This window comes from Schistocerca cancellata, chromosome 2 (assembly GCF_023864275.1).
Source record: "Schistocerca cancellata isolate TAMUIC-IGC-003103 chromosome 2, iqSchCanc2.1, whole genome shotgun sequence".
Taxonomy (NCBI): Eukaryota; Metazoa; Arthropoda; class Insecta; order Orthoptera; family Acrididae; genus Schistocerca; species Schistocerca cancellata.
Genome location: NC_064627.1, coordinates 235,737,934 through 235,753,703, shown reverse-complemented (window position 1 = coordinate 235,753,703; position 15,770 = coordinate 235,737,934). Strand labels below are relative to the sequence as shown.

Genomic DNA, 15,770 nt, shown 5'->3' with positions numbered 1-15,770 from the left:
AGAGGTTAGCACTAGTGCAACGAGTTGTTCATGTGATATTCATTGGACTGTTGCCTGTAAACATGTTTCACGTCAGTGCTCTTGGGAGAGAGATGTGGCAGTAATGTGGCTCTGCTGTTGTTACCCATGTAGTGATTTGCAACAATGGGGGGAAAAAAAAAATCATGATTCAACCAGGGATTTGCTTCGTATATTCAACTGTTCCAAACTGAACAAATGAATTTAAACTTGGTCGGGAGAGCTTAGACGATTCGAACAGTGGTCGGCCTTCAGATGTGTCACTACTCCAGAAGTCATTGCAAAAGTGCACAAAATGGTCAGTAGGATCGTCGACTGAAAGTGCGTGAAATTGCTCAAGCTTGCCAGATGTATTCTGAAAAGGTATATCACATTTTAACTGAAGAATTAGAAATGAAAAAAATATCTGCAAGATGGGTGCCACAACTCTTGACGCAGGATCAAAAATGCATGAGAATGGATGTATCAGAACAATGTTTGGCTCATTTTAGGAGAAATGATCAATATTTTTTGCACCAGTTTGTGACCACAGATGAAACTTGGGTGCACTACTACACCCAAGAGACAAAACAGTCAAAGCAGTGGAAACATGCCGATTCTCCGCCACCAAAGAAAGCAAATACAATTCCTTGTGGGAAAGGTCATGGCATCAGCGTTCTGGGACGCGAAGGGGATTCTGTTTGTAGATTGTCTCCCCACTGGGCAAACAACTACTGGTGAATACTACGCTAACCTCCTGGACAAATTGCAACAAAAGAAATGTGAAAAAAGGCCAGGTTCAGCAAGGAAGAAAGTCATCTTCCATCAAGCCAATGCCCCATGGCAAAATTGCACTAAGTTACGAATTGTTGCCAAGCCCGCTTCATTCACCTGATATGGCTCCGTCAGACTTCCATCTCTTCCCAAAACTGAAAATTTTTCTTGGTGATGAAGATTCACTTCAAACAAGAATTTATTGCTGGAGTTGACAACTATTTTGCAGGCCTGGAGGAAACTCATTTTTGAGATGGGATCAAGGCACTGGAACATTGTTGGAGCAAGTCCATTAATGTACGATGAGACTAAATTGAAAAATAAAAAAGTTTCAGTGATGTAAGTACTTTTTTCTATACTGTTCCGAGAACTTTTCAAACCACCCTCATACTTTTTTTTCTTTTTCTTTCTTTATCACAGTACAATTTTCAGGCACCTAAATAAAATTAAAATTGACAATCTTACAATCAGTAATTATACTTAGGTACTTGAAAATAACCTAACCATCAAAATTATATGTTGGTACACATATAGTACACAGAAAGCATGGCAACTGGTGAAGAGCTGAACACATTAAACTAAGTGAAGTAGCACAGTCATTAAGATACTGGATTCTAATTCAGAAGGATAGAGGACCATATCCCTATCCCACCATTTCTCTACAATTTCTTTAGCAACTGCCACATGTTGTTGCCTTCTCATACTTGATCAATGGAGCAAGTGCACTATCTCTGATGATTCTATCATTGATGGGGTGTTCAATGAACAGTCCACCAAGTGTGCTTTTGTAATTTCAAACTGATAACACAGATAAAAGATGATTCTAACTGAAGATGTCAGTGATATCAATTAGTGAATAGATAATTTAAATTTGGTAATTTTATTGAATTACAGCCATTTTAAGCATAAAGTTCTTTGGGGGGAAAGGAACACTGTTGTCATCAATAGCTGAGTATATCTTTAGCAACTGCCTGACAATCTTGAAAGGTCTGTGCCCCTTTTTGCTTTCTACACATTTCATTTTTAGACCTCTTCGTGCCTGTCATTCATTTCCAGAATTTTCAGCAGAGCAGCAATAAGAAGCTGCTTCATATGATTATACATGATACATAAATTATACATTTTTATAAGCTATTTTCATATGCTATAGCCAATAATGTTAAAAACAGAATAATTTCCTCTTATATGCACCGCAGTAACCATTTCTCATGGAAATTTCTTTAGGTAACTCATTATCTTTTGACACTTTTGCATTTACGATTTAATCAAGAAACTGCATAGAAGACAGGTTCCAAAGCTTGTAAACTCTGTCTGCTAAAGTTGCCCATGGATGAGACAACTTTTTGGGTTTCTAGATGTGTCACTGTTTTACATGTACATAATATATGGTTGGCTTTTTGAAGTGTGTGTGAATTAATAATACGATATTTCAAATATAATTTGTTTATTACATATAATGAGCTGCCAAGGTAATGCATTATTACTTAAAGATTAACAATACTTCATGACTAATAATAATTACGTTAGAGTATTCTACCTGTGTTTCATAATGATGTCTTGTGAAACAAAGAATCAATTTCATATATAAATTTTTAATTCATATGTTAATATGTTGTACTGAGTAAGGCTACACAGCGGGTAAGAAATGGAATCTCAATTGGGAAGAGCTTCTTTTAATTCTGTGCAGCCATCCTAACAGACTTCCCCTGAATCACTTCATGTGTATTGGAAGGGAATTCCTTAAACAGTCTGAACACTTGTTTCTCACAATGCCACTCACATGAGTTAAGGCCCAACAGACCACACAAACTTTCTAGATTTCTTCAACATTTATCACATAAAAACACTGCAAAGGAAATTTTGAACACGGCTGCCTCTCAGCAACCATATATAAGTTTCAACAGAGAAATTATACAGCCAACCGACAGCAAATAATTAATTATTGACTTAGGTTTCAATACTTCAAAGAAAGTCTTTGTCAGAATGAAATCTTAACAACCCTATAAATACATAGAAAGATAAGTTTGACACAAACAATAACAAAGATGAAAATGTCATAACATAAAAGTGACTTACATAAAGTTACACAGCAAGCAGGCTATAGTCAGAATTATGAGCAGACTTGCTCAAGTCAAAAATTAAAAATGTTCCAGTGTTTGTACCAAACACCTTGCAATGAACAACCTCAGATTGATCGGCCCAAGGCTTACATTGCTGCCTTGAAAACAGGATACAAGTTGCACCACCTACTGGGCACAGACAGTGGCATAAGCCAGTTTGAGCCATTACAACATAAATAATCAAATGAAACAACAGTTGTTATAGGTTCTCTGTCTTGAGCTGACTGCAATATAATTAAAAATAATTACACCAGATGCGTTTCGCTTTTATTTACAAAGCATCTTCTGTGGTATTGTTTCTTCACATAGTCTGCACCTTCCCCTCTTGCTAGCAGTTATTGGTGTTGACAGGCTTCATTCCACATCTGCAGTTTTTGGCATTTTGCATTAATTCCTGTGCTGCACTATTTATAATTGACTTTCTTACTGTTAATACAGTCAATTATAAATAGTGCAGTGCAGGAATTAATGCAAAATACCAAAAACTGCAGATGTGAAATGAAGCCTGTCGACACCAAACACTGCTAGCAAGAGGGGAAGGTGTAGACTATGTAAAGAAACAATACCACAGAAGATGCTTTGTAAATAAAAGCGAAACGCATCTGGTGTAATTATTTTTAATTACATTGCAGTCAGCTCAAGGCAGATAACCTATAATAATAGCTGTTAACAGCTGCTGCGAAGGTGGCCACACAAACAAATGTATTGAACAACAGATAATTATAAAAAACAAAAATTCCAAGGATGAGAGCTTAACAAATTTTTGAAAGTAAAAATTAGTCAAGGAAATGAAGTATAACTGGAGCCATCTATTACGCTTTACAGAAATGACCATTACAGAAGGTACAGAATATTGTAGAATATTTACACAAACAGCTTCACAGTAAAAAAAAAAAAAGTCTGCGCAAAGGAAACTTCAGTAGTACATATCAATATAAGATTTGAAGAAAAAGATGTTTGGGAATTACAGGCGGGGGGATTGGGGGGGGGGGGGGGGGAATCATGATTTTTGTAAGTAGTGGATTAAAGCCTTTGAAAAATATTTTTTTACGTAACTGTAACTGGTTGTTGAAGATGAGGCCATCGTTATTAGAAATATGCTCGAAAATCTCCAGCTCTTTGAGTATGTTGAGACTGCAACCTTTTTTTCTCTATGTAAAACTGAGAACTCTGAACTGTTTACAGGAGCAACTGTGGACTCGAGATTGTGAATAAACTAAAGTTTCCTTCATGCATATGGTTTTTTGGACTGTGCAGCTGTTTGTGTAAATATTCTGTAATATCCTGTCTTTATAAAATGGTCATTTCTGGAAAGCCTAATAGACAGCTCTCACTTCTACTTCATTTACTTGACTACTTTGTACTTTCAAAAATTCATTTTGTTTTTATAATTAACTGCTGTTCAATTTGATTATTCCTGTTGTAATGTCTCAAACTGATGTATGTCTCAAACTGACGTATGTCAATGTCCATGCCCAGTAGATGGCGTAACTTGTATTCTGTTTTCATGGAAGCAATATAAGCCACTGGGCCGATCAGTCTGATTTGTTCATTACAAGGTATATGTACCAAACGCTGGAACATTCTTAATTCTCCGTTTTTGACTTCAGCAGGTCTGCTCATAATTTTGACTATTGCCTCCTTGCAATGTAACTTTATGCAAGTAACCTTTATGTTGTAACATTTTCATCTTAGTTAATGTTTCTGTCAAACTTTTTTTTCTATGTATTTATATGGTTGTTAAAATTTCATTCTGACAAAGACAGCCTTAGAGGTGTCAAAACCTAGGTCAATTTATTAACCGGTTGACTATGTTATTTCTCTGTTGAATATTACAAAGGAAATTAATTTATTATTTTAAACAAACATCCATTGTATATTTAAGATTTCTGACAAGAAGTGATGTTGTCAAAACTGAATGACATTCAGGCTTTTTTCCTTGAAACCCAATTTCAGAGCCAGCCGCTGTGGCCAAGCGGTTCTAGGCGCTTCAGTCTGGAACCGCGCTGCTGCTATGGTTGCAGGTTCGAATCCTGCCTCGGGCATGTCCTTAGGTTTGTTAGGTATAAATAGATCTAAATCTACGGGACTGATGACCTCAGATGTTAAGTCCCAAAATGCTTAGAGCCATTTGATTTGAACCCAGTTTCAGGGTTTCTTGCCACTTTTAAGGTTTCTTAACCACTATTTCCACAATACAAATTTATTTATTGAATTTCAGGCACCAGGCTTGCTTCAAGAAGGCTCTTGTAAAGGATACTGGGGGAGAACCATAATGATTTTGAGGAGACAATTTTTTTTTTTAAATTTATGATGGCCACACAGCCACGCCTTAGTCAGTCACTTACAACTCAACCTACTGTCTTCTTTTGGAAAAGAATTGCATAGGTGGACGGTTAACACAGTTTTAGCTCCATTCACAGAATATCTCCTAAGTCTGTGGGTTTAGTTTCAATACAGTAATTACTTAACCTCAATACAAAAATGTCATCTTCCTTTTCCCCAAGGTTGCTACAAAAAATGAAAATCAACTACGAGATAATCAGTTGCTTGAAAAGACTATTATATGGCAATCTAGTAACTCTGACTTTCTAATACCTGCTGTAATGCTGTGCCCAACATTTAGCTGGCCCAGTGTATTTGTACTTATTTTGTTTTTCTAATGCCAGGATTTACCCTTTTTCAACAGCAGTGGCATTATATAGGATGTCTGAAAATGAATGTTGGGGTTTTTAGGCCTTGTGGCTTTGATTACACTCAACTTACAGTTATAGATAATATATCAAATGAAAGAGCAACTTTAACAGTTTTTCTAAGAAATATTCAATGTGAGCACCCTTTGTCACACAAAACACACCAAGTCAATAGGCAAGTTGTTTCCAAACCTTGATCAGTGGGTTTGGAGTAATTACTGCAACAACCGTTCTAATCCTGTTTCATAAGTCAAGCGGATCAGCTCATAGCAGATGCCAGGCTGTCATCTGGCCCCTTCCAGCCAATCCAGCGGTTGGGTAAAAGATTGTCTAACCAATCACGTACTTAGTTATGCCAGTGAGGTGGCACGTAAACCATAGTCTGCAGGCTTTAGAGCTTGTAATGACTGCAAATGATAAGGATGTATTTGTAAGTGTCTCCTTAAAAGTCTCCACACAGACGTAACTGTAATTGTTAATTCACAATTAGTCTTCCGAACTAATTTCTTAGGAATACATGTGCAATACTCTATAAATTGTTTAACACATTCTTCAGTCACTCTCAGTCATCCCCTACTCTTCCTTTTGCACAAACAGCTGGTGTCTTCAAACTGATCATACCATCTAAAGATATTACCATCACCTGGAGGATTATAATGGAACTTAATACAAAAATCTTTCTGTTCGTTAGTCTCCATCTTTGCTACTAGGCTTTCTAACGGAAGACACAGGTATACAGATGAAACTCTTAGAGTTGCTCTTTCATTTGATGTATTATTTGTAATTTTAAGTTGGATATAACAAATGCTATAAAGCCTTAGAACAACCGATATTCACTTAGAAACAACTGGTATATTGTACAATTGCTCAGATCTGAGAATGGATGAAACTGACTGACCTTTGTGATTGTCAACATGACTTTCATTCAGACTGATCTTACGAACTGCAGTGAGAGAGAGAGAGAGAGAGAGAGAGATATCAGAATGGATGCACATTGTAATTTCTTCAGATTTAAGGTCATTATTTTGTCACAATGTTGCTGGAAATTCAGTATTTGCCCTTTGGGTGAAAGTTATCTTGAAAGTTCCCAATAATTTAGATAACACAGTTGAGGGGTAAGACAGCCATAACTCCGACTCCATTATTCTAATTAAATGTACAAGCAATATCAATGCTGTTTTAGTATTAAGGGTTACTTGGGTTGCATGAAATGTTAAGAACGGTAGGAAAATATTACTGCTCAGAAAGAAAAATAAGAAATTGTTTGTTCATTATTTATGCAGCCAGTAGAAAAATTTGCCCGAGTGAAATACTGTTCAAATCAAAATGAATTTTCAAATGCAGAAACTTGTCTTCCAAGACGAGGATGGTATTACTACAATCCACATACTTACTGTATTGTAAGAGTAATCTAAAAAAACTTTAGGTTTGCACATAAGAATAATTTCACTATTTGAAAACAAAGTAAAATCTAGGTGGACACTAAAGATATTGTTAGTGTTGATTCCACTTCTTGCTATAATAATTGTTTGTTTCATGTGTAAGTAACTCCACCTGTATTTATAACACAAAAGTAATCTGCACAAAATTGTATAGCACATTACAATTACATTATAGTCTGTGTTTCAGGTCACAAATTATTAATTTGTAAACTGGTAACAGAATAGAAATCTAGGTCTGGGGCTCAATCCGCATATGGTCTTAGGATTTTTTTTCTGCCACTGACTGTTTTGTGCTACTCTGGCAATGATTTGCACATAAGAAAAATGCTGAAATGCAGCATGCATCAGGGTCCAAATTCAACTATAGGTCCCATTATAACTAAAGTTGCTCAAAGATAAAAGGAAAATGGAGGCATATAATCTTCAAAAGGACCACATCCAGTAAAACACTGGGGTATTCAAGTTGGGGGCAGTTTAATGTTTGTCTAACAGCGTCTTCAATTTTCCCAGAATAAATATATGTAATCTGTTGCTTTTTGAATAATTTCTCTTCTTGCAATTAGATGATAACCTCATATCACCATGTATAAGGTAAAAAAAAGATCAAAATACAATCACAGCTTTTACCAATTTAAAACCAACAGTTTTAACACATGTTCTCAAAAGTAATAGTGACTGCTCAGTAATGGTATACAGAATGCAGAAAATAAACAATTACATAGTTTCCAGGGAAAAAAAATGAAAAGTCAAGTTTCATCTCAGAAGACAAGTTTGAGGCCACTCAAAGCAAGTTATAAAATTGGAAATATCTCTTAAAAACAGGACACTTTTAGATGTACACAATACATATCTCTCTTAATCTCAGAAAAGTAGGTATTATACAAAAGTGGAACACAGCACTGTTTACTCATGTCTTTCCTGCAGCAAACAGCTCATTTAAGGTGACACTGGCTTAACATATGATAACAACTGTTTACAAAGTATTAAGATATGAAAGCAGACCTTTGTATATCAAATGAAATATGCGTTCATCTCTAGTTCTATAATGTGCAGAACAAACATTTCTGAGTAAGTTAAGTAACAAAATGACTTAAAATAATGTTTCCTTACCATGTCATCAAGTTCCTCATCCTTACTGTAGCGAGCATAATCCTTGCGAAGTGTTCGCATAAGAATCATGGAAACAAGTCCAACCAAGAATATAACCATCATAAAGCTATTGAAAATGCTGAACCAGTGGATCTGTTAGTAAAGAAATAATTCAAGTGTCAATAACAAGAAACAGAAAGTTTTATGATTTTATAAACTTCAGTAATCAAAGAAAAAAATGATAACTACTTTATTAAGAAGGTACAGAAGCTATGCGACTTTAGTCAGAATGTTAACATTATTACATTCCACTAGCCTCCTTTACAAATCCCTTTACCAATACTTTGATTAAGGTGAGAAAAAATTTTTTTACTCTATTACAAAAAATTCATATTTTTGGCCATCAGTAAGAATTGCACTGAAACAACTCATTCTACAAATAAAAGAGTAAAACATATTTATTATCAACTGTGACATATAAGATAAAAGAGAAAATCTCACAATGAATCAATTTTTAAGAAGTATCAGCTAATGTGCTGCAGAAAAAGACAACCTTCTTGTATATGGGCAGTTAAATTATTGGAGGATATTTTGTAAAATTACACAACCAGATATTCATTAAATTATTACACTGCTATTAACTTACACGATGCTGGAAAAAGTTGGGATCCAAATACTTGTCAAATCTATCTTCAAATTTTATTGAAGACTTTTTCCATATAACTTCATATGTAAATGGAATCTTTGCACCCTCAACAAGTTTAACTTTATTTTCAGATGTAAGATTCACATCTACAATCTGTTTCCCATTGTAGCCAATTTCAAATTTCTTGTGCGTCCATATGTAGTAGTTAGTTCCACTTTCAGTTTCTTCCACTTCACCCACAATGCCTGCAAAAAAGGTACACATTATTGATTTAAAAAGTGACCACAAACTATTGGAAGACAAACCACATTAATACATCTTCTGAAATTGATAATTTTCATTTTTTATTAGAAATTTCTGCATGTAGCAGTTCAATTTTTTTCCTTACAAATACCTCCAGAGAAAAAGAAAAGTTTGATAATAGTGGGTCTTTAAAAAATCTGGACAACATTTAAAAAAAAAGGTCCTTACACAATTATCATGCCAACCGTATTCATAACTTTACTTCTTAGTGGAGCATACACTGGGATGGACATTCATGATATGCTCAAACTGATACTGCAGTGTGGATTACTAACTGTGACACCTGAGACCACCTCTCAGGCTACCTGTAATAAACAGGTTTGCAGAGATGTGGATTTGAATGTTAATCATTATTCAGAACATATTTTTTGTCTCAAAACTGTTCATGATGACAATATGCAAAACTACAGTCCCTGTTTAATGACAGCCACAACAATAATGACATTAACAGGTCCCATTAATAAACAAATAAAAAATTAATATCTTGATTAAATTTTAAATTTACAATTCCTCTAACAGGAAGATGAGTCAGTTTTGAAAAATCTAATAAAGAATAATGCAGGGACAGAAAACCCATTCAGAACCTAGGAAAAGTGAACAAAATGGATGTGAAGTAATGATACTCATTAAAAGTTACAAGTGATGATCCAGGGTATTATTTTTGATATTTTTATCCCACTGCCAATAAATACCACTACAGTAACGGACAATGCCAACATGTAGGAGAAGCATCAGTTGATAAGGGAGAGAGACAGGTTTATAGCCTAGCATGGATGTTATTCAATCCATACATTTAACAAGCTATTCTCACAAATGAAGGATTTCAGTAAGCTTTGAATGAAGACCCAGTATTTATTTTGGTGGCTTTCTCCTATAACAACAAGATGACAAGAACATAAAAGCAGCTATCTCACTAGATATTACCATATGACATGATGACTTGAAGGGAAAAAGTAAATGTTCCAACACAGATTTCAGGGACAATTCTTAAGTAACCTTATGAAATCAATTACTCTACACATCTTATTTCACATTGTCTCAATTATTGCTATATTCTAGATATACAGCTAAGAACTTTACAGAAATAAAGTCAAGAAAAAAGTTTAAGAACCTAATTGAAGGCCAACTGCAGGTGTCTGTTTTCATCAAGTACCAATCCATTAACTGTAAACAAATATGATTCTAAGGCAACTGTTTCCTCAAAAAAAAAAAAAAAAAAAAAAAAAAAAAAAAACACACAACTTAATACAGTGAAGGAAGGTTGTGCAATCTGCACATAATGCTATGTTGGAACTTATAAATGAGGGCAGGTTATAAATAATTATCTAATAAGCTTATAAGATCCCAACACAGATTCCTGTGGAACAATTACCTACATCAAGTCTTTCTTTAACGACACAAACACTTTGCTTGCAGTTCATCTGATATCATTTTATAAGTTTTAGACAGTTGTCTCCAATATAATCTTCTACACCATCAAAGACCTTGCTTAGTTCAAAAAATGTAACATGAGAAAATCTACTTTAACAGTATAGTTGACTAAAGAGTCTATAATATCAACAGCAAGAACTGTTTCATAAAATCATTTTGTTATCTATTTATTATTCTTAGACTTTCACTATAAACACTAACTGTAAACGCCACCTTTTAACATTTTCTGGGAATGCTGAAGTTTGAAGGAGAGTCTTCATCTCTTTTTTTCATGTATCTGAAGCACCTTATGCTAAGAGTATACCCACGACCTGGGATAGGGACTGAGGACAACTCATGCTAGCCGCACAGTCAATGTTGAAATAGGTGAGACTTCACAACAAATGGCACATTACACCATGTTCTGGCCTCTTGCCTTCTTCAAATTGACACAGCATTGAAACATCTCTGTTTGGTGTGTGTGTGTGGCAGGGGGGGGGGGGGGGGGGGGCAGCTGTCTTCACCTACACCTGCCTCTCACTGGATACGATCTTGTCCTTGCCAATTCTTGTTCTCTTGAATACACGACTACTTATGCAATACATTAAAAAGTGCTAACCTAATATTTTAAAGGATATATGAAACATTAGAAAGTAAACAATACAGTAGAACCTCACAAATCCTATCTCTGATGGTCTGACTCCCTGTCTAGTCCAACCATCCCATTTCCAGTGTTCATTTGCATATGCAGTTGCTGCTACATTCACATCAGGACTTGTCCATGACTCATAATCTGCAATATGGAATCAGCAGGCAGTTGCTTGTTGCTAGGTGCAATAGTTCGATCAGTTTTAATACCTGTTTCTAACTTGATCAATATGTGTTCCTGTGCATGCAGAAATTATGGCACCAATTAAATATATTCTGTACAATCAGATGTTTAGCCCAGTGACGTAAATGAGTGAGTGGATCAGTAGCAGTTGGTCATAACTCAAAATGGTCAATTACTGGATGAAGAAATTGAAATCGATAATACTCAGAGCCTAATCAATTGGAGTAGAGGGACAGCTAAAAATGATCACTTCCCCTTTGAAGAGGATATTCAAATGGTTGAATATTAAATTTTCTTCACCATATTACTACGATGAATAAAAAACCGAATGCCATCTACAATTCATGTATCTGATAATCCAGATGGCAAACATACATTGAAACAAACAGTTATAAAATCTGCATTGGGTCAGAAAATGGTGCACTGTCAATGGTTGGTTGCAGTGAGCACAGACTGGTGAAGGCATCTCCACTTAACAGGTGATGGAGACTGAAATGACAATTCTCTATGTGCAGCCGAGCTAAAAGCATCTCCTCGTGACGAGAGAGGTGAGAGGAAGTCATCCAAGTTATCGGGAGGTGTTTAATTTCCCAGAGTTCTGTTCCCATACAGAGAAGACCATTGTTCATGCCAGAGGGACACAATATTCCTATGTACAGCAATACAGATATAAGTTGAATGGACAGAACAGCTAAAAGGCCTAGATAGACTGCAACCTTGGCAGCAGCATCAACAGCTGCATTCCCCAAAATTCCAACATAAGCAGGGACCCACATAAACATTACGTTTGCTTCATCATCAAAGAGTAAGTGGAGAAAATTTGTGGATTCATTGTACAAAGGGTGGTATGTGTATTGTACACAAAGGCTCTGGAGGCCACTAACTGAACCAGAACTTAATACACAATTGATAAGCCTGTGTCTTTGGATGTACTGGGTGGCCTGACAGAGGACAGAAAGCTCCACAGTAAAAATCATGCACTGGTCTACAAGCCGATATCCAAGATGTTTGTGTCAATGGCAAAGTCACATCTGACACCAAGGGCCATCTTAGAACCATCAGTGTAGAAGAAGGTGATGTTTCCAAGTTGCATGCAAAGTCTGAGAAACTTACAGCAATAGGTCAAATCTGGAGAAGTGTCCTTGGGAAGCGAACTAAATCTGAGATCGGTGTGGACATCTGCATAAAGCCGAGGTAGAGAAGGGCTCTCACCTATCAGGAACATGGCAGGTAACGTAATGTTAAGCTTCCAAAGCAGTATACAAATGCAAACTCCGGGAGGCAACAGAGTAGCTGCGCTTACCCCTTATTGGTGGTCAAGTGAGTGATCGAAAAAGGGCGCATAAGATGGACAGTTGGGCATAGAGAACAGGCAGCACGTGTATATGCTGAGGAGAACATCATGCCAGTATGAAAGCGATAGTTTGTCAGTGTCTGCAGACATTCATAACTGGGATAGTGTAGAAAGCTCCAGAGGCCGAACTTATGCCTCTACATTGGATTCTGTTGAGACTGTGTAAATAGACGGTCGTGCAGATGCACGAACAAGACACCCAGAGTCCATGTTTGATCGGACAAGGGATTGGTACAAGCAGAAGAAAATTTTCCAATCCACTCCCTATGAAGCAATGTTTAAAACACACAGGATATTTAGAGACCAGGCACAGCATGCTGCCAGATAAGATATGTGGGAGGACTAACAGTGTTTCCTATTGAGTGTGAGCAGCAAGAATTTCAGTGTTCTGACAAATGGAAGAGCAACAGGACCACGATGTAAGGATAGTGGAAGAAACTCCTTATGCCGCCAAAGTTCAAATAGATTTTTCAGTGAGAAATGGATGCTATTGCGCATACTCCACAAGTAAAGACAGTTGAGACATCACTGAGGTCATTGCTCAAATAAACAGGTCCGTTGAAAACTGTAGTAGATCACAAAATCATTGACAAAAAGAGAGGCCGAGATGACTGGGAGAATACAGTCCACGATAGGATTAATTGCCGTAGCAAAATAGGACTACGCTCAGCACAGAGCCCTAAGGTATCCCGTTCTCCGGAATAAAAGTGTTTAACAAAGCCAACCCCACATATATATATTGAAAACCTGGTCTTTTAATATGTCCTGAATAAAATGGGGCAGGCAGCCTCAGAAGCCACATATATGTATTGCAGGTACAGACTGGCATTTCCACAGAAAATTGTTCATGATGTGATTTGACAGAGTGACAACTGCAGAGCAGTGCTTACAAAATCCACATTATGCATTTGTTAGCAAATTCCAAGACTCAAGCCACCATACTAGCCGATGATTAATCATGTGTTCCATCACGTTGTAGACACTGCTCGTCAGGGAAACTGGGCAGTGGCAGTATGGAAGATGTTTGTCCTTACCAGGTTTGCGTGTGGGGTTTACAGTGGCTTCACACCAGTGACTAGGAAATGCATCGTCCATCCAGGTGTGATTATATGTACGAAGGAAAAGTGCTTGCAATCAAGAGACAGGTGTTGCAACATCTGAATGTAAATATCATCTGGTCCTGGAGTGGAGGATCATGATGAGATGAAAGCATGTTCTAGTTCCTTCATAGTATTGTAGCATTCATGATTCTGAGAGGGGAAAGATATCTTCCAAGCCTCTTCCATTTCTTTAAGAGGTGGGAAGGTAGGACAGTAATGGACAGAACTTGAGATCTCTTCAAAGTATTGACACTAGGCAAGGTGTTGGCAACATTGACAGGGACCACAATGACATCATTTGCTACAGTCAGGACAGGAATCAGGAGATGTAGCTTGTTTCCAGAAATCCAACTTAGGTTACTCCAAATAGCAGAAGAGGTAGTAAAACAGTTAAACAAATCAGTAAAAAGAGATCCAACTAGCTTTTTTGCTATCTCTAATAATGCTACAACACTTTGCGTGCAACTGTTTATGACAAACATAGTTCTGTGATGGCATTCAAAGACATGGAGAGCACATCTCCACACATGAACCACTTCGTGGCATTCCTCTGTCTACCAAAGGACTGGGACACGTCTCAGTAGGGAACAGTTCGGGGGAGTGGAACACTCTGTGGCAGTAAGGATAACATTCATAAGGTACTCTACCCGATCATCACGGAAATGTTGTTCAGCGACGGTTTGCCAGTGAAGAGTACAGCCTACACTCACGTTTACAAAGCTGCCAGTTGGTCCTTGTGCACAAATGCCACATGAGTTAGCAGGTGAATTACGCATGGGTCACTCAAGTACGTGTCACTCGAGTATGTGTCTGAAAGGATGGACTACTCTCAGCGCTGACAAGCTGTGCAGTACAGAGCGAGAGATCCATGTGCAAGAAAGTGTGTGTGTATTCTGAAAGAAATGTGGGTTGACCAGTGTGAGAAAAATGGGAGTAAGCTGGCTGGGAATACACGCAAAGAGAGAGCCTCTCGGGCAGGTTCTCAGAGAGCCCCAAAATGGGATGGTGGGTGTTGAAGTCACCAAGAAGCAGGAAGGGTTGAGGGAGCTGAGAGGTAAGCTGCAGTATGTCTGCCCTGGTGAGATCACAGTATGACATTATGTATTTACAAAGACAGAAGGTATAACTGGGGAAAGAAAAAAGGATAGCAACAACTTGTAGCTAGGTGCTCAATGAAATGGTTTGGCTATAGATGTCTTCTCCAATGAGCATCATGACTCCCCCGTGAGCTGGAGTTCCTTTCTCGGAAAGAATGTTGAAACACACTGGTAGGACAAAGCAGTCTTGAGTGTGTAACCTCATTTCTTGGAGGCATAAAGCAACTACATATTAGGATCACACTCTAAGCCCGCCCTGTGTGATCCGTTGCCCCGAATGTTCCATTGCAGAACAACCATATTAGATGATAAGAGATATTTCTTTTATAAGGGGCTCTTACTTCGGTAGCTGCTGAGTGCCAGATTTCATTTGCATACTGCTACAGGGTTCTGAGGTTGGAGGGTCCTATTCCATTATTTCATCAGACGTAGCAATAACCTCCCTGGGTAGGTCAACTGACTCCAGGATGGAGAATCGGTTGGCGATTCGTACCAGTGCGATGGAGGTCAACCAGACAGAGGTGCCGTGTGGAGTTACTGTTGTAGAGGATCTCTGAGTTGGAGAAGGGGAAAAATTTTTGTCTTTGTTGGACTTCTTAGTAGCTTTGCACTTGTCCGACATTTACCGATTGCAGTGGCACAAAAGTTATCTTGGGAATATTCCTTTTTAAGATTCCACTCTTCTGTTTGTGTCACAAATTACTTCACCAGTGTAGGCAAAGGTTCTTTGGTAGACTGAGCATTTGTACTGGGTGGAGGCAAGGATGTCACCTTAGCACTAGGCAATTTCACAATGGTAGCATTGAACTGAAGGTTGCAGGCCTGCCTGGCCATATCTTTCATGGGCCTTGATGTAGCAACAGCAGTTCTGCAACTGCCAGATAGTTGCCAGTAGGCTTTCACCTAGCTAACA

General features: G+C 37.5%; 1 protein-coding gene across 1 annotated transcript in view; it reads right to left on the bottom strand.

Annotated features, from left to right (window-relative positions):
• Window positions 1–15,770, bottom strand: part of LOC126161574 (transmembrane 9 superfamily member 3) — a 102,734-nt gene that overhangs the window by 67,149 nt on the left and 19,815 nt on the right. The window contains exons 4-5 of the mRNA XM_049917514.1: window positions 8,762–9,006; window positions 8,137–8,268 (exon numbers count right to left, since the gene is read on the bottom strand). Coding sequence (XP_049773471.1) covers window positions 8,137–8,268; window positions 8,762–9,006 — 377 coding nt within the window. The remainder of the gene's footprint in view (window positions 1–8,136; window positions 8,269–8,761; window positions 9,007–15,770) is intronic.